The sequence below is a fragment of the Caretta caretta genome, chromosome 4 (genome assembly GCF_965140235.1).
Source record: "Caretta caretta isolate rCarCar2 chromosome 4, rCarCar1.hap1, whole genome shotgun sequence".
In the NCBI taxonomy this organism is placed as follows: domain Eukaryota; kingdom Metazoa; phylum Chordata; order Testudines; family Cheloniidae; genus Caretta; species Caretta caretta.
Genome location: NC_134209.1, coordinates 46621660 through 46642409, shown reverse-complemented (window position 1 = coordinate 46642409; position 20750 = coordinate 46621660). Strand labels below are relative to the sequence as shown.

General features: G+C 40.0%; 1 protein-coding gene across 2 annotated transcripts in view; it reads right to left on the bottom strand.

Annotated features, from left to right (window-relative positions):
• UGT8 (UDP glycosyltransferase 8) overlaps positions 1-20750 on the bottom strand; it is a 72296-nt gene that overhangs the window by 40804 nt on the left and 10742 nt on the right. For both annotated transcript variants that reach the window (XM_048847284.2, XM_048847285.2), the window contains exon 2: positions 5836-6659. In XM_048847284.2, the coding sequence (XP_048703241.1) occupies positions 5836-6657 (822 nt within the window). In that variant the 5' untranslated portion in view covers positions 6658-6659. The remainder of the gene's footprint in view (positions 1-5835; positions 6660-20750) is intronic.

Genomic DNA, 20750 nt, shown 5'->3' with positions numbered 1-20750 from the left:
CGGCTTACAGTGTTACTCTTGGGATAGTGCAGTTGTAACACAGACAGATCCCGGTCAGCAGCGGGCAGGATTGAACCGGGGGCCTCTAGAGCTTAGTGCATGAGCCTCTACCGCATGACCTAAAAGACAACTGGCTGTTAGCTATGGCTGTAGAGCAGATTCATTTAACTCTCTCTCTAAGTGGTCACAGCGCCACTAGATGGGACAAGACACCACATCCTGGAGGTGTGTGGGTTATATAGTGACATGCTGCCCCACACATGGGGCTTGTAGCAACTAGCAAAGTCACAATGTAATATAGCTTTTTCCTTTACTTCAGCTACCTCATAAACATTTGGTACTTCTGATTTCCATGCAACTTTTTTTGTTTTGTTTGTTATCTTGAAAGCCATTTTTTTAGTAGATGATAATTGCACTAGCATTAAATCAAGGACTGTAATTACATGAACCAAAGTAATGAAGGTTTATATTAATTCCTGACCAAGTGCAAAATGAACTACTAGATCAAGTGGAGTTAAGAATAATGCTTCTGTGATTACTTTAATGACTAGACCTTTGTTCTTTCTTTAGCCCTCACTATTTAAAAAATAGTCTACTCCTTTTCCCCTCCACAGGTTGCTGTAAATTGTTTTTGTGAGTTTAAAAGCACTGTTACATTTATTAGTTTTTTTCTAACTATTAAATGGCAGCATATTGATCACCCAATAATTTACTTGTGGCCCATATTCTAGGCAGTAGCATTATGTGGAGAAGAATCTATTTAGATAAGAGAATATTAAACACGCACATTAGGGAAAACGCAACCTCCCAACTTTGTGTTGCTTTTGCATTCTTTAATATTCTATACATGAAATATTAACTGCCCAACAAAACTCAAGAAAGAGAAGATGAATATTGCTTTAGTTCACAAAACTAAATATATATGAATACAATAAGTATTTGCTACATCCTATACTACTCATAGATTTATTATAGTGTTTCCAACTCTCACTATTTTATTATCAGTTTTGTCATATTTGATGTTTGCCTTAATGCTCCTGTTCCTGAAGTCATGGAATACCAGCTTTCTTTTAAAAAATAGTAATTTTTTAATCCTTATGGTTGCAGAATAAAACTTGAAAATGTGACCCAAGTGTACCAGAAGACAATCAAAAAGAACCTCAAATGTACCATTAAAATGACCCCCCTCATTATTTTAAGCTAGTTTCATGATTTTGAGGAGTCCGACTCATGGTTTTTGAACATTTTAGGTTGGCAATATCATATTTATGCTTTGTGGTTACTTCAGTCACTGCAGATCAGAAAGCACATTATCTCTTGATTTCTAGTGTGTCTGGTAATATATATATGCTCTTCCTCATGAATTTCTCAGTTTCCCATTGTATTATCTACCAATCAATCACATCTTATGAATAACAAATTATTTCTTGGGGAAAACTTTACTTCTGTCTGAAAATCCAAATTTGAAAAAAATCTCACCTCACTTTCCAAAGAAAAAAATTTCTAAAGCTTCAATTTTATCCTCATTGAACAAAATTTAGCTGTTTTTTGGAGTCTGCTAAACCCACATTGTAAATGCCAAAATGCATACCTCCTCATCTAGATTATGTTTTATTTTCATTAAAAAGAAAAGGAGTACTTGTGGCACCTTAGAGACTAACCAATTTATTTGAGCATGAGCTTTCGTGAGCCACAGCTCACTTCATCAACACGGCTGTTCCTCTGAAACCTTTTATTTTCATTAAGGCTGAAACAATTCTAAAACGTTTCTGTTCTAAGGTAGGGTTATGTTTGTCTCAGATTAGTGCACTTGTGTTTCTCTGGCCAGAAGTGTGGGATGTAAAAGACTAGATACTGTACCTACCTAGAGATTTTTTTAAAAAGAAAGCATTTGTTTAATCCATGTAGATATATGAAAATGAGGAAAGAATCCCAACAGGCCTTGTGGAAAGCATTTAACGTACGTATTAAAAGATTATCACTAGTAAAATACTGTGTATAACTCTGGTGTCCACACTTGGAAAAACATGTTAAAAACTGGAGCGTGTTTTAGAGAAGAGCTACAAAAATTATTTGAGGACTGAAAAATATACCTCACAATAGAATACGATAATCTATTCAGTTTATCTAAGGAAATAAGGAGGCAAACTTGATCATAGTCTGTAAGTACCTACTCAGCCAGAAGATAGCTGATATTATTAAGCCAGATGAGAGAGGCATTAACAAATGAAATGGCTTGAAGTTGAAACTAGAAAAATTCAAATTTGAAATAAGATGCAATTTTTAACAATGAGGGTCATAACTCATAACAAATTACTCATGAGAATTCATCATCACTTGGAGTCTTAAGACTGAAACTGGATGTCTTTCTAAAAGAAAATATTTAATTCAACCACAAGTTATTAGACTCAATAGTGTTCACTTAATCAATAGAGTTCACTTACGTAGAAGAGAAGAATAGTTTCCTTCACTCCAGGAATTACTGGATGAAACTCTATGACCTGTGTTGTGCTGGAGGTCAAACTAGGTGACCATAAGGGGCCTTTCTAACCTTACACTTTAGGACTTTATTACAAATTTAATTCAAACTCAAAAGACGCCTTTTAGCACAGCAACTGATTTTGGAAAAGAAATTAAAATCACGTTAACGAAATCTGATAACTAATGCCCCCCTCCCCCCCAAAAAAAAAGTTCAAGGTGAATAAATTCAATTGCAACATTTACAAGCAAATGAAGTACTGCACACTGCATAAACTTAATATTTTTCTTTGGTTTTAGAACCAAATAGATCCAGACCTACATTTAAGATGTTCTATATGCGATTAGCAATCACCCTCAGTCAGACACTGTTTGTAGAGCTGTTTTTACATACCCAATTTTGGGCACTGAGTCACCTTTTTACATGTTGCAAGCTGGCCATTCATTCAGTTTTAAACCATTATTGCACACAGTGGGATAGGAGCAACTCAATTGTATTGACTTAGACACAATGCCTGTAGGGGGCAAGAGGATTATCCTAGGTCTATTAAATATGCCAATGAAGCCCACATTACTTATGTGGCAACATTAAGCCTATAGCTGCCTTTAGGCACACAAATCTCAAAATTCTGGCCAAATTAAATAAGCTTCACAACTCTCCTTTTCCCTCCCTTCCAATATTGCATGCAAACATGCCCATTTTTCTAACTGACGACTGGTTCAACATCAGACAGCTGAATTCTGAAACATCCAGATAATGGTCTGTTCCTGTAGGCCTCCTGTATCTCTGAGCAGCACAGAGGCTGTGAGATAACATGATCAGGACTGTAATGCACATGTATTATTCTTTGCTGCATGAAGTTCCAAGCTCACAATTTAGTGCTCCCCAATATAACAGATCACAAATGAGTTGGTTTCACTATACAACCTTTCCACCATTAACAAAACAAACCTTGTCAACTGAATTTCCTACAGCTGTGCAACTAATGTTAAAATGTATACGTCTAAATTGGGATCTACACTTGAACATTAAAAGTGGTATTTGAGGGGGTAAATAAGTGCCTATTTTAAGAACACAGATTTGGACACTGGACCTAACTATAAGGCCCACAGGTCTAGAAGCCACACCTGTAGTCCTACCAAGCAGCTGACATCTCTAGCCTACCACCCAGCAGCAGCCGTAACTAGTTTGCATGCCACTTCCCATGATCCACTGAGGACACAATCCATGGGCAGTTCTACCTCAATAATTTGACAGACAGCAGCCCCATGGCTCCTGATTGGCTCCCTGCCAGATATAAACCTAAGGAGCATCCCAGGAACTGTCCAGGCTACAGTGTGGATCTCTGGGGCTTCCATGACAGTTCCTTGCTCTTGAATTCCTGGCTTGATTTGGACTTCACCTCCTGACTTGGACCCTGAAACCTGACTCAGAGTCAGACCCTTAGTATTGGCCCTGGCCTGGACCTGACAATGAACTCCACTGCTACTTCCAGCCTCAGGTTTGCCCTTGCCCCGGACTGCCCTTATTGGGATCCTGACTCCAACTCTCAGGGCCACTCTAATGCCTCAGAGCCACTGAGAAGTTGATATATGATAAGTGACTCCTGGAGGATTCCTCAGGAATCACAGGTGGCACAAATCCAAAGTAGCAGCTCTACACCACTACCCTCCCAACATCCCACGTAAAAGTTCATTCTAGAAGAAATTGCCAGGAAGTTCCTACATCCAATAACTCCGCAGGTGCGTGCCTGGTTCCTTGGAGTTATGGGCATCTGTGCATACTTTACAGAAGCTTTGAAGCTACTGTAAATTATGCTAGAAACCAGCCTCGTCACTGGAGTAGAGCTACCTCTGCCCCCGGCCTTATGTTTTTGCTCTGAATGTATCTCAGTTACAACAGAGGATCTAGATCTCTAATTTAGGTATCCAAGTTCTTAAGATGGACTATATATTATAGATGTTTTGCAAAAACGTATGCTGAGGCATCAAAGAGACTTTCCCTATTTTCAGTTGGTTGCCTTTCTTGTGAATCCAAAGAGGTGCTGGAGTCTTTTTCTCTCACTCTCTCAATCTTTGAATACATTAATAATTACTAATGGAGTTCAAAATAACTCTTTAAATCAATCATGTGAAATGTTAAAATAGTTTACATATATGAACTTCAAAGCAATATTAAAAACATAAAGGATTATTTCATTAGTTTTCACAATATCCATAAATTATAGTTTGTTTTATGCAGGGCTATTACACAGAATCTTATCAACAGAAACGATTATATAAGGCTCTGTTTTCAATCTAGAAATCCTGAACAAGTTTCCTGTGCTGTAGTCCCATCTTTCCATATACTAGTTCCATGGGAGAAGCAACTGAGGGTGGTAACAGGAACATTAAATTCCTCTACCACAATTCTGTATCCTTCCAGATATCCAATATTCTCTCCAGGCTAGCCAGCAGAATCCATTAACTGAACCACAATGACAATGCATGACAATGGTGACAATGCATATGTAAATCATTATATAAACAACAGCTTGTTGAAAAGTTTTGTTCTGCCTTTCAGTCACCCTGGTGTTACTAAACAGGGACATTCCTAGATATCATGTGTCAAGAGCACATGATGCACTCAAGTAATTACATTTAATTGCGAACTCTCAGGTCTCTGCGGCCAGTTTGCTAAAAATGATATTGGCTGTAGCACTGGCACTGTTTCTGTACGAAGTTTAGTTTTACTGTGTTTTGTGGCTGTATTTTATTTTATTCAGACTTCAAACTTTTACTCTGTCACTAGTTCTCACTTGTTTGGTTAGCTGTTCTGTCATGTTACCAACTTTTCTGATTCATACTTATATATATATATTAAAAAAAAACAAAAACAGGACATCCTCTATTCCCCTAGCTAACAGAATAATGTATAATAGATGACATACCAGCATCATGAAATTGGGAATAAGATGAGGTAGGATATTAATGAAATCTCTGTATGTAAAATTGTCCATCTGATCACATTTATCTCTCTGCTACATTCATTTCACTCAGTTAGGACTTCAGTTTCTAGCAGCCAAGCTATCACACATTGTGGTCCCTCTGCTGGATCATGAAACATCTACTTCAAAGCAGGAACAAGCATAAGAGAAGTGGAGAACATCTACATGAAAGAACAGCTTTTATGCTCAGAGTTTCTAGCTACAAAGTATTTTCAGTTACTGTTATTGTGTATTTAACACAACAACAAAAACAAGTTTTAAATTTTTAAGATATTAGGTCACCATTTAACTTAAATACATTTCAAATTCATTAAGAAATAAGACTAATCCAGATATTACAAAAATGACCATAAAGCTCAGCAAACCTTACTTCTGGTAGAGGACTGGACGGTTTGGTGAGGATACCTCCCACATAAACAACATTTGGTAGCGTGGGTCTTGGAAACTCTAGTGCTATATCTGTACACAGCATCCACAGGCTGGACTCATGAACCAAATCATACATCGACCGCTCTGGCACCACCTTGTGTTTCTGCATTATCCTTTCATATTTCGGCAGAACCAAAAAATTGACTCCAAATCTTGAAACCAGATAAATAACAGTGTTTTTAATCCTCTCTAGAAGGTTCATACGATCTGTGAGAAGTGAGTTAAATTCTGGAACGTAAGATAAAGGAGCCGGAGCACCTACTTCTGCTGGATACCAAAGGCCAGTGGAAAAAACAGCATATTTAACACCTAAAAGGTGAGCTATAACAAACCCACACATCTCATTAGGATCCACCAGCAACAAGTCAAATTTTTCCTGTTTCAAGACATGCATTAGGTTCTGGTTGCCCACAATCATGTCACAGTTCTTAGAATAATGATCCAGGATGTCAAACAGTTCCAGGGCAGTCAGTCTTCCAGAGAAAATACGCCTCATTTTGGACTGAAGAAAATCATCCGAGGTGCTGCTATTAAAGATCCCTGGGTAACGTTGGAGTCTATAGTGATCAGATGGAGGGATGTGTCTGCCCTCAGAGAGGAGGAACACTGTCTGGTGACCTTGCTCATGCAAGGCTGAGGCCAGGGCCTTGAAAATATATAGATGGCTTTCGAACATAATTGGCGGCACAACAACGATTTTGGCAGCCCTTGCTATCCCGACAGCGCCCCACAGGAGAATGAAAACTGGAGTGTAAGACTTCATAGCTGAAATGATAAAAGAAAAAAATTATTTCAACAGATTTCAATCCTACTTGTTTAGAGTTTGATAAACAAACATTACATGATTACATTTTCAAGTGTTTGCCATGATAACCTTTAGTATCATTTTATCCCAAAGTCTTTTTAGTAGCATTCACTGGGAACAAGATAGCTACTTAGTTTAAAAGATTCAGGTATTGTGTTTAGTTTCTTGTTAGGCTTTAATTTTTTTCTCTCTCTCTTTTCCCCTTCCATCTGGTTATACAGGTGGGCAAGCAATTTCTTCTGATATTGATACAGCTCCTGTATTATATGGCAGGAATGCTGATGAGGACAATGCAGCTGGTACCCTCCTGCAAGATACTGTGTGCATGGCTTCTGAATTATACATGGTATCCAACAGCAAAGGGAAACAAGAACTTAGTGTCCTCTGTAACCCAGATTGTCTGAGGCTTTGGAGCACTAGCATGCCTGCAGCCAGTTCATTTCAGTATTTTGGGTGAATTTAATATTCATAAAGGATTCAAAGACCTAGAGGCTAAACTCCTCTGTTTATCTACATAACAGTCACAGCTTGTGTAGTAGCACTACAGCCTTCCCCACCAACGTGCCTCAACCCTGTATCTAGAAGCACCATCTCTGCCAATGCACTCCTGACTCTCCCAGTTGAGAATTCCAACAATTGTGATGGCAGATTTTGAGATGCGCACTCATTACCATGAGAGCAACAATGCCTTTTGTGTATTTCCATTGTAAGCTCTTGGTGTCACAGTTGCCCATAGCCTTCAAAAACTTTCTCCTGCATTTTCCAGGCCTGACCTCTGCTGAAGCTGACTTTATATTTTTTAGTTTTTAAGTTTGAGACAAAAATGGTTCAAGCTTTTCTCCGTAGGTGGAGAATATGAAAACTCACATACAAACTTTCCATACATATATTAATGTTATCTTTTAACAATGTTATAGTCCAAACAATAGCCCTCTCTGAAACAGAAGTACCTGTGAGTGTTGCAAATCAAAACTGATTTTGATATGACTGAATTCTGAGCCTTTGAAACTTATACTTTGCATGAATACAATTGTTATGCTTGTTTGAAATTTGCAGTAACATAGGAAGTTGATATGTAAAAGTTTGCACAGCTAATTTAGTCCTTGATTCAACACATCTCAACTCCCCATGTTACTTCACCCTAACTCCTGGCCAGACCCTCCACCCCTATCAGCCATTCTCTGTGCAGACAGCATCACACCTGCCTAGGGCTCTGCAGCAATCACACAACCTTATCCCACCAGCTACATATTTAAGAAATGCATAGAGGAAACTGAGGCACTCACACAATATTCAGAGAACACATTAAGAAGAGTCCCACTTCGTCACACTGGAGGAGGGGCAGCTCAGTGCAGAGAGAGACAAAAAGAATGGGCTAGAACCAGGGAGAAGGTAGGTACCCGCTGTGTGGGCATGGGCTTGGGGGGGATCTTATTTACCCCCTCCCCAGCCCTGCTGTGCTTGCAGTTTAGCCCTAGCCCCTCCCTGCTCCAGGGACCAACCCTAGCTCCCGGCCCGCTGTGCTTTTGCCCCCAGCCTCTGCCTTGCTCCAGTCAGCAGGGACTAATCCTCCCCCGATGCCCCACTGTGCTCATCTTGCCCCTGACCCCAGCCTCGCTCCAGCTGGGGACCAATCCTTCCCCCCACCATGCCCCGCTGTCAGGGTGGATAAAAATCAGGGATTTAAAAAAAAATCAGATTTTTTTTATAAAATGCTTTTTGAGGGGAAAAAACCTATCTAAAGATAGTTTTAATTAAGATACATTATATCTCATCATGGAATAGGGATTATAAATTCTAATTCTATAGAATGAGACAATATATTCATGTAATGTTTAAGAAAAGTTTTGTAAATGAGTTCTAATAGTTCATGGATTAGGGACCCAATTTTATGGGGTTCCACAGGCTTCTGTATAGATTATTTAGGTTAATCTTTCTATCTACCCAATGGGACTCAGTGCTCAGTCCAGAAGATACCATCAGAGATGCTTCATTTTATAGTTCTGACACTGTGGATTTGTGTCTCCAGAGGTAACATGCTTGTTAACAGCAAAAATGTTTTAACATAAATAAATAATATATAGAGGTGAGAAATAACAGACCTCAACTCTATTGTCCCTCTGCAAATTTGTCAATCCCTTACCTCTCTCTAAAAGTGAAAAGTTTCAAAAAATTCAATGAATAGAAGATTTTGGGGGTGGAATAGATCTGGACAAGGAGAAGAAGTCTGGAGATAAATGTGAGAAGCTTTTCACATAGGCTTTTTTGTTAAAATATTATATGTTTGCTGTTGAAGAAAAAAATCCAGAATACTTAATGTTGTTGTTTTAGTTAAATAAAACAATTTAAATGTCTGTTTGGTGATGTTCTCCTCCTAATACAGCATGGCACGAAAATTCTCCAAATATTAATGATTAACCTGTTGAATTGGATAGTTGAATAGTTGAATAGTTCACCTCCCCATAACTTCATAAATATCTGCTTTAATTACCTTTGGTAAATGAAATAACCAAACAAACTCATCTGAGAAGTTTTCCAAATAAATCACTGTTTAAATATATATAGTGTGTACATTCTAAAAATGAAACCTACATCTATCTCTGAGTTGTGAAGAATATGTATTAAGGTTATAACAACCAACAAGAATGCACTTTTATGTAGAAAGCCATGATTAAATCGAGTCTTCCTGACTGGTGATTTAAATCATGATTTAAATCAAATCCACCCTTCCCACTTTGCTCTTGCCCCTGGCCCCTTAATTCCCACAAATATGTTTGGCGCCGGGCCCACAAAAAGTTAATCCGGCCCTGGAGAGAGAAGGTGTCACAAATGGGGAAGGACAGAGAGAGTGCCACTCCACTCATTTGATCCTCTATTAGCAGAAGGCTTTTGAATGCTTAACAGTGAGTAATATTACTCACTGGATGATCGAGATGCCAAATGCGCACTCAAGGACCATAAGGCCATTGTAGAGAAACTAAATGAATTCTTTGCATCGGTCTTCACGTCTGAGGATGTAAGGGAGATTCCCAAACCTGAGCCATTCTTTTTAGGTGACAAATCGGAAGAACTGTCCCAGATTGAGTGTCATTAGAGGAGGTTTTGGAACAAATTGATAAACTAAACAGTAATAAGTCACCAGGACCAGATGTTATTCACCTAGAGTTCTGAAGAAAATCAAATGTGAAATTGAAGAACTAACAACTGTAGTCTGTAACCTATCATTTAAATTAGCTTTTGTACCAAATGACTGGAGGACAGCTAATGTGACGCCAAGTTTTAAAACTGCTCTAGAGATGATCTCAGCAATTACGGGCCAATAAGCCTGACTTCAGTACCAGGTAAACTGCTTGAAATGACAGTAAACAACAAAATTGTTAGACACACAGATGACCATACTTTGTTGGGGAAGGATCAACATGGTTTCTCTAAAGGGAAATCATGCCTCATCAATCTACTAGAATTCTTTGAGGGGGTCAACAAGCATGTGAACAAGTGGGATCCAGTGGATATAGTGTACTTAGACCTTTGACACGGTCCGTCACAAAAGCTCTTAAGCAAAGTAAGCTGTCATGGGATAAGACAGAAGGTCCTCTTATGGATTGGTAACTGGTTAAAAGATAAGAAACAAAGGGTAGGAATAAATGGTCAGTTTTCAGAATGGAGAGAGATAAATACTGGTGTCCCGCAGAGGTCTGTACTCGGACCAGTCCTATTCAACATATTCATAAATGATCTGGAAAAGGGGTTAACAGTGAGGTGGCAAAATTTGCAGATGATACACAACTATTCAAGATAGTTAAGACCCAAGCAAACTGTGAAGAACTACAAAAAGGATCTCACAAAACTTGGTGACTGGGCAACAAAATGGCAGATGAAATTCAATGTTGATAAAAGCAAAGTAATGCACATTGGAAAACATAATCCCAACTATACATATAAAATGATGAGATCTAAATTGGCTGTTACTACTCAAAAAAGAGATCTTGGAGTCATTGTGAGTAGTTCTCTGAAAACATCCACTCAGTGTGCAGTGGCGGCCAAAAAAGCGAACAGAATGTCGGGAATCATGAAGAAAGGGATAGATAATAAGACAGAAAATATCATATTGCCTCTATATAAATCCACGGTCTGCCCACATCTTGAATACTGCATGCAGATGTGGTTACCCCATCTCAGAAAAGATATATTGGAATTGGAAAAGGTTCAGAAAAGGGCAACACAATGATTAAGGGTATGGAATGGCTGTCATAAACACAGATTAATAAGACTGGGAGTTTTCAACTTGGAAAAGAGAAACCGAAGGGGGGATATGATAGAGGTCTATAAAATTATGAGTGGTGTGGCGAAAGTAAATAAGGAAGTGTTATTTACTCCTTCTCATAACACAAGAACTAGGGGTCACCAAATGAAATTAATAGGCAGCAGGTTTAAAACAAACAAAAGGAAGTATTTTTTCACACAACACACAGTCAACCTGTGGAACTCCTTGCCAAAGGATATTGTGAAGGGAAAGACAATAACAGGCTTCAAAAAAGAACTAGATACGTTCATGGAGGATAGGTCCATCAATGGCTATTAGCCAAGATGGGCAGGGATGGTGTCCCTAGCCTCTGTTTGCCAGAAGCTGGGAATAGGTGACAGATGTATCACTTGATGATTACCTGTTCTGTTCATTTCCTCTGGGGCACCTGGCATTGGCCATTGTCAGAAGACAGGATACGGGGCTAGATGGACCTTTCGTCTGACCCAGTAGGGCCATTCTTATGTTCTTATAATTCCCTTAACTTAGGCTAATTTGTTTTTTAATGTTATACAGGTCCACAAATGAGATAGCAATACCTTTGGGTCACTAAAATATGATGTTGTGCATCAAGAAAGGTACCCCAGTTGTCCCTTCTCACACCTAAATAAGTGGCCTGATTTTCAAAAGTTGTGAGCACCAAGTAACTTCCAACAAAGTCAGAAGACTAGCACAAGGCCTATGCACTACTTAATTCCGATTTAAACACTGCCTTGAAGATTTAGGTGGAATCTAAGATTTGTACTGCTACCCATGTAGCCTTTGTGTCCAATATTACCTCATGGATGCATCTGCCATTGATTTAGGTTTTCCTTGAGAGGAAAAGAGCCTCGCACAATATTTATCACCAGCAAAAAACACAAGAATTTTTTTCTAATATTCAATTACAGAAACAAATGTAAAAAAAAGTGAGTAAATTGCAGTAACTGCTTCTAGAATGGAAATTTAAGGCACTTATCTTTTCCTCTTGTTTGCTTTTAGCTTGAAGAAACAAATACACTTTCCACACCATCTAGTAATATAAACCATAACAAGCAGCTTGTTAGCATTCTTCCTTCCTATGGGACCTTGGCTCCACAGATTAAATAAATACTGAGACCTGCTCTCTGCTTCCCAGGAAGACAGTGATACACAGACGATTGTCAGTTTTATGCCTTAAGTTTGAGCTCTTTTTAAAATGTTCCCATTTGATTTGAACTGTCCACCAATCTGTCATCTAGAAATTTTAAACTCTGTTTATGTACTATAAGGTCTAGAACATTTTGCACATTGCTGCTACACCACCTTCCAGCTAGAACAACAAATAGAAATTTACTAGAAAAACCTATTCCCAGCACTGTTTAAAATATCATTGGTTCTGGTATAGAAGCAACAAAGTGAATAAATGACTGAATTCTGCAAAAAATTGTTTAGATGTAGTTTTATGCTTCATGGAAAAAGTGAAAGTTCCATCTGCACTGGGTTTTAAACTGAATTAGTGGAACCACTTTACAAAAAGATTTGTCAACAGTTCCTGCTAACCCGTATTAAATACAGTTTGCCTTTTGATCAACTGGTGTACATTGGTGTAATTTCACTGACTTTATAGAACTACACCAAGTTACACCAGCTAGTTAGCTGGCCCCATGTCTATAGTCAAGAACAATTTTTAAAACAAAATTTGAAACTAGATCTGCCCAAATCCATAATGTCCAGGCAAACTTTTTAAAATCCATTTAAACTGGATCATTTTTAATCCATGTTTTGAAAAAGCTCCATTAGCTTCCTTTGGTCTCAGAGAGTACCTTTAAATCCCACTATACACATCAAAATCAGCAAAGACTACAGTTATATTTGCAAGCTTCTAAACAATGTAAGTATTTTATTTAAAAACTTTAAAAATACTTCAGAGTATGACTTTGAAATCAGATATACCAGCAGCTATTTACACACAAGTATTATGACTGCTGGTGCTGAAAAGAAGAACAATTCAGGTATTTTAAAATGTTTTTGGATGTTGTCTTATATTTCAGCTTTTTCTTCCAATTTTATGCAAACACAATAAAACTAACTAAATAAGCTACACACACAAAGGTGAGTCAAAGTCAATCTAATTCAAATGTCATGCACATTGCCTTTTTGTTCCTCTGGAGATAAACAGATAACATTTTTCAAAATGTATAATATACATAAACTGAAAGAAACTATTTGTTTTTGTTAAAAGCTGACATACAGCACCTTTACATATGCTTGCAAATGTGAATTTGCCTGCACAAACTAAGTTGTTAAACATGTCATCAGCTGATCTTCTATAAACAGCTGCACACAAATTCTGCTTGTGAATAAATCTGCAATATTTTGGGCTACAGGTAGAGGAATCTCTTCTTTCAACCTCAGTTTCTCTGCTTATCACACTATGAATTATTTCACTTTCTCTGGAGCCCCAATCTTGACTAAAAATAATACCAAGGTCTGCAGAAGGTACTGGATATCACTTGGGAGATCACTGACTGAATCTCAAAGAATCACTCCGCTGACAGGGTTACTGTGTCCTCTGTTAACTGCAAGATCAGCATATGACTGTATAAGAGAGGTTGTGTTTGTCAGTGCTGATGATAAACCTATGTAACTGCAGTGTGAATAGACAGATATGTCAAAACTTTTGTGGCTGCTCAGGTGCAATCCAGGACAAAGATGTAGTTTAGGAATGGGTACATGTGCCTACCCTGGTCTTGCAATTGCACTGTGTCCAGGTCTGTTGTCCACAATTCAAAAAGGATGCTGATAAATTAGAGCGGATTCAGAGAAGGGCCACAAGAATGAATAAAGGATTAGAACACCTGTCTTATAGGGATGGACTCAAGGAGATCAATCTATATAGTTTAACAAAGAGAAGATTAAGGGGTAACTTGATTACAGTCTGTAAGTACAAGTTTAATAATAGAGTCTTCAGTCTAGCAGAGAAAGGTTTAACATGATGCTAGGGCTGGAAGTTGAACACAGACAAATTCAGATAGGAAATAGGGCTAAAATTTTTAACAGTGAGGATAATTAACCCTTGGAACAATTTACCAAGGGTCATGGTGGATTCTCCATCACTGATGATTTTAAAATCAAGATTGGATGTTTTTTTCTAAAAATATCTGCTCTAGGAATTTTGGGTGGGAGGGGAAGTTCTGTGGCCTGTGATATACAGGAGGTCAGACTAGATGATCACAATGGTCCCTTCTGGTCTTGGAATCTAGAAATCTGTTAATCAATTCTTCCATAAAATAGCCAATAATAAAATCAGTGATTAACTGAACTGCATCTAATAAAATTATTATAAACATTTAGCAACTACATCTCCTCAGGCTATAAACATTCTTATAGTAATAAATTACAACCTCGGTTAACAAATATGATATTACACATAATACATGACAGCATACTATTCTTTTTGAGAAATAAACGGTATTTACATTCTTAACATCAATACAAAAGAAATGTAACAAAAGCTGAAGGGCTGGTACAAGGTAGGAGTGTTCTAAAGAGATCCCCTCTAATCTCAGTGAAGAGGTAAGTACACTACGTAGCCAAAGGGAATATTTTTCCATGTATTACGTTACGTACGTACCCCCAAAAGCTACATAAATTAAGGCTGTAATTCCATCTGAGGGTTATGGTAACACAATGTCACCAGAACTCCTCAATGAAACTGCAGTATTAATATATGCAGTGTAGAGTACCTTAATTCTTATAATGTTTTGTTTACTACAAATAGTGTTATATTTCTTTTGCAGCATAAAAAGAATCAATGAAAAATAAAATAAAACGTAATAAATGTCCACAGGTTGCTCATTCACATTTTTGAGCAATACACATTAATATTGCAGCAATGACATGATATTCCTCCTTTGAAACCATAATCCAGTCAATACAAATGCAGAAGAAACACAATACTTTTACTATTAGTGTAATGCTTCTTTTCAGCACCTATACAATGTTTCAAAATGTATTACAAAAACTCCCGTTGCAACTGATGAGTTTTGTATGCTAACAACAATACATACATAATCCCTAACAGAAACATTAATATTAGACATAAAGGGCTATAGTCTTGATCTCAGAGAGATGCCTTACTGAGGTTGGTGATGATTTCCCCCAACAGAGGGGAATCATCAGGTAGCACAGAGCACAGAGTGTACCAGAACCATGTCAGATCACAAAGGGTTCTGCCTGATCCTCTGAGAGCATAGATGTCCCAAGAAGACTGTTACAGCAAACACTACTAATATCAGCTCTTGGCTTCCCTAAATTACAGTAGAGGCCATTTCAGTCCATAGCCAGCTCAGGATTAGGGGACTTGAAAGGATTACACTCTGGCACAGCTAAGGAGCTGCCCCAAGACACGTAATAACACTTAGCAGTTTGCATACTAATCAATCCTCACAACATCACTATTAAATATTATTATTCCCATTTTACAGATGGGAGAAATTGAGACAGAGGGGGTTAAGTGATTTATTTAAGGCAACAAAACAAACATTGATAAGACTTGAGTTAAACCCAGCTTTTTGTCCCATGCTTAATCCATTAGATCATGCTGCTTCTCTTCAAGCTACTTGTATCATTAGTGTTCCGTGAGAAACCAGTTTTGGAACATGCTGGGCATTTCCAGCAAGTTCCACAGAGCCCTCAATACTCGTTGACTTTGATGGGAGTCTTTGAGGGGTTTCAGCACCTAATAGGAGATGTTCAGTATCTGTCAGGACCAGGACCTAAGGATAGACACTGGGTTTCCACAGGTGTACATGAAGGCAGAATTCTATCCTCTGATGTAACTTACAGTAGCCCAAAGGCTAATCGTAGTTGTGTTTGCTGCAGAGGTTCCATCAGGACATGTTCAAAGTTAGCTAGTCAGTAGTAGAATTAGAAACAGAATCTAGGAGTTTCTAGCGCCAACTCTAGGGTTGCCAACTTTCTGATTTCAGAAAACCAAACACTCTTGCCCTGCCCGTTCTCTGAGGCCCCACCCCCACTCACTCCATTTCCCCTCCCTCCGACGCACGCTCTCTCCCCACCTTCGCTCACTCACTCATTTTCACCGGGCTGGAGCAGGGGGTTGAGGTGCAGTAGGGGGTGAGGGCTCCAGCTAGGGGTGCAGGCTCTGGGGTGGGGATGACTGGTTTGGGGTGCAGGAGGGGGCTCTGGACTGGGGGGGGTCGGGCCAAGGAGTTTGGAGTGTGGCTCTGGGCTGGGGCAAGCGGGTGGGGTGCGGGGGTGTGAGGGCTCCAGCTGGAGTGTGAGCTCTGGGGTAGGGCCAGGAATGAGGGATTTGGGGTGCAGGAGGTGGCTCTTGGCTTGGGCAGAGGGGTTTAGAGTGCGGGGTTGGGGTGCGGGCTCCAGTCGGCACTTACCTCAGGTGGCTCCCGGAAGTGGATGGCATTTCCCTCTATTTCCTAGGCGCAGGGGGCTCCGCACGCTGTCCCCATCCACAGGTGCCACTCCCACAGCTCCCATTGGCTCCGGTTCCCAGCCAATGCGAGCTGTAGAGCTGGCGTTCAGTGCGGTGCCTGTGCTGTGGGCTGACCAGCACCTAGGAGCTGGAGGGACAGGCTGGTCACTTCCAGGAGCCACACGATGCCAGCCACTGCAGCCAATCAGATTTTTAGTGGCTCGGTTAGCTGTGGTGACTGGAACTACCAGGATTCCTTTTCGACCAGGCATTCCAGTCGAAAACCAGATGCCTGGCAACCCTATCATCCTCAGGCCATCAGCCTATGCCTCTTTCTCAAAAGTTAATTTATCTAATCAACAAAGCAGATTTGATCTAAATGTCAACAGGCTGTTATGCCAGGTTGCTGAATACAGCAGAAAATAGGCAAAACAAAAAACCGCAAACAAGTCACCGATATTTCTGCTCTTAATTAAAAGACTCCATGAAAGCACACACATTTTTCTTCAAATTAATTTTTATAATTATTTAAAATAAAAGATTTCTTTCCAAGATTTTGTCGAGAATTTCCCTTCAATAAAATAAGGAAAATTTGTGAGCCTAAACAGATTGTCAATATCCCTGTAAACCAGAAGATTGATAGTTTTTTTTTAAATTAAAGTTATTCAGAAACCTAGCATTGAATTTAAACGCTTACTGCCCGCAGCCAAAAGGAAGCAAGAAACCAATAGGTTTTTTTAAACTTGGAGTAGTACTTATAATTAAGTGGCTTGCATAAGGGGGTGCGGAAAGAGAAAGTTAAATATTGCAAAAATCAAAAGGTTAAACATTAAACCCGTTCTAACAACTGCACATAAAGTAAATGAACTACATGCGGACTTTTAAATGGAAGAAAATGTGAAGATCTTAATGATCTGCTAAAGCAAACTAAGCACAAGCATAGATGACCTGTAGATGAACACATTTTTTCTGTAGACCAGAAGAATTCCTGGATTTCTGAATACATTTCCTTTATAACAACATGCTAAAAACAATGACTTTTTGAAATTATAAAAAACAAACAAACAAACAAAAACATTACTCCACACCTCTCCCCCTCCCCAAACTGATAAAGCAAGAGCTAGAATTGCAATAACAATTTCACTGTTCTTCAATCCACTTGAAATCAAACTCAACCTCCAGACTTACAGCTTGATCCACACAGGCCCCTTTCACCTGTATAGAGCCCCACTGAAATCAGTGCGGCTTTACATATCACAGAGGTCCAGCTCTGTAGAGCATCTTGCAAAATCTGGACTTTAGATCCTGTTCTTACACTTCAGGTAAAACCCCCCAGAGAAGTCGATAGGGCAAAAAAAGAAGTGTCTTTCATGAACTAAAAGTGGCCTACTTGTAAATATTACCAGCAGGCAAACCAGGGAAAGCATTGTTAATATTAATACTATTACCTTCTATCCACTCATATTCACTCTTCAAACACATTAATTTTTTTGTTTATTTCTTAAATCTAGTCAGTAAGAAGTGAAACCATGGATAAAAAGGTGCCCTTCATATTAAGCAGTAGGGATGCAATGGCAGCAAAAGAGCGATCTTTCTAGCCAGAGATGTCTTGTCAACCTACAAAGAGATATTGAGTTACTTGCTACAACTTAACAAATACCAGAGCACATAAGGGAGCTCAGCAAAGCAGCAGATTAATAAACTAGATTTTCACCTCTAGAGATCTGGATTCAAATCCTAATTAACAATGAATTTATTAGGCTCTTCTTAAAGCTACTGGACATGTATCACAAGATACTATTCAATTACAAAACAGAAAAAATTGAGATTTAGGTAGGTTGCAAATTACAGCCACTGAGATTAACTATTTGAATCTTTCCACCCACCCGCAATGTTGTTTTTTCTCATTACCCTATAATCGCCTAAATAAAATCAAAACTTCAGAACGAGAAATATAAATTGTGTTTGTGGAGCTGTTAAAATCTTTTGGGTATTTTTTATTTAAAATATTAAATTGGAATGAAATCAAATTATATTCCCTGATTTGCAGCAGATCAGAAGGGGGAAATAGTATTGATGGGCAACTGGGGAAATCATTAATGTGTTTATTAGACTTATGTTTTTCTCAGCCACATATATACATATCATTACAAGACTGTAAATCTGTAATTTCCAAACATGGAGAGTGGATCTTCATCATATCATTTGGTGTGTGTTATAACATTTGCTTAAGACTGGCCCAGGGCTGGAGTACTGCAGATCAGACTGTTTTGTATTACCCAATGGGCACACACAATCAGAATCAACATCAGTAAATATGTCTGCTAGTGCTGCCATCAGAGGTCACCCTTCATGCTACAAAAAACAAAACTGTAAGCAGTACAATGTCATCCCTGCTGGTAGACACACTTTCTATGGCCAGTGACCGCAAATGCTGCTTAGGGAAGTACTATATACTAGAACAGGGGTTGGCAACCTTTCAGAAGTGGTGTGCCGAGTCTTCATTTATTCACTTTAATTTAAGGTTTCACGTGCCGGTAATACATTTTAATGTTTTTTAGAAGGTCTCTCTCTCTATAAAAGTCTATATATTATATAACTAAACTATTGTTGTACTGTAAAATAAACAAGGTTTTCAAAATGTTTAAGAAGCTTCATTTAAAATTAAATTAAAATGTTGATCTCATGCCACCAGCCTGCTCAGCCCAGACCGGCAGCAGGCTGTGTGGGGCCGGCGGCCGGGACCCCAGACCGACAGTGGGCTGAGCGGCTCAGGCCGCTGCCACTCAGAGGTTCCATCCTCCGGCTCCTGACAGCCGGGATCCCGACTGCTGGACCCGCTCAGCCCCCTGCCGGTCTGGGGTCCCAGCCCTGCCCACATACAGTGGGTACCTACCTTCTCATTGGTTCTGGCCCATTCTCTTCCTCTCTGCACTGAGCTGAGGGTGGGAGTGCACTGAGCACAGGGCTGGGGATGAAGGAGCAGGCTGGGGATTGGGGTATAGGGTGGCCAGGAGCTAGAATGAGGGAGGGGGCTCAGGGTTGGGGCAGGAGGTTTGGGTGTGGAGAGCTTACCTGGGCAGCTCCCATTTGGTGGGAGGGGTGCAGGTGGGAATGTGGGGTGGGGGGTGCAGGCGCTCCCGTTTGGTGCTCAGGGTGGGGGTGGGGATGTGGAGGGTGCATGGGGTGTGGGGGGGTGGTGCAAGAGTCAGGGCGGGGGCTGGGTGTGTGTGAGGGGGCTACAGGGCTCAGGGCAGGGGCCTGGGGGGTGTGCGGGACTGCAGGGCTCAGGGCAGAGGGCTGGGTGTGTGTGAGGGGGGGTCAGGGCAGAGGGCTGGGGGTGTTGGCTGCGGTCGTGGGGTGCTCACGGCAGAGGGCTGGAGGGGTTATGCCCCGCTTCCGCCACCCCCCTCCAAGGCCCTGCCCCTGCTTCTTCTCTGCCTCCGCCGGGAGCAGCGAGCACGCTGACCCGGCTCCTTCCGCACCCCCTGGCAAGGGCCATCAGCTGATCGGCCAGCAGGGAGGGATGGAGAGGAGGAGGAGGGGCAGGAACCCAGGACACTGCAGGAAGAGGCAGGGGAGCCGGCAGGACCAAACTTCTGCCCCCTGTCCCCGCAGGTGGGGCGGGGGGCAGAGAAGAGCAGGCTGGGCCGGGCCAGGATGGGCAGGGCAGGATTTTTAATGGGCTCGCGTGCCATCTTTGGCACGCATGCCATAGGTTGCCGACCCCTGTACTAGAGGATATACACATCACTCTGTAAAACAGATCATAGGTAAAATGTTCAGAAAGTTGCTAATAATGTTGATGATAATGCTATTGACCTCTTTTGTAAAGCACTGTGAGATCTACTGATGAAAAGTGCTATATAAGAGCTAGGTATTATTCTCGTTATTGTGACTACTACTAATAATATTTATACTGCTAGAGTTTATATTTGAAAAAGACTCACGGAAAAAGAAATGGAAACAAAACAGAGGTAGGACCTATCAATGAATTCATAAATGACAGAGAAACAGGGAGGTGAAAACAGAAATCAGTTTTAAACAGAGCAGTAGAACAAAAAAAAAATTAAAAAGCTGAAATGGATTTCAATATCACAAGTTTTGTCAAAGGCCCAATACTGTACTCTCTCTACTCTGGTCAAACTCTCAGAGAGGTCAAGAGGAATTTTGGCTGAATAAAGCAAATTAGGCTAAACTCTCATTAAGCACCACTTTATTAAGGAAATACAGGTCAGGTCTTTATGGACTTACATGTTTTAAAAATGTGTTTTCTTTTCATATTTTTAAACATCAGAAACAACTTGAAGGTCACTAATGAAGGTCATTACT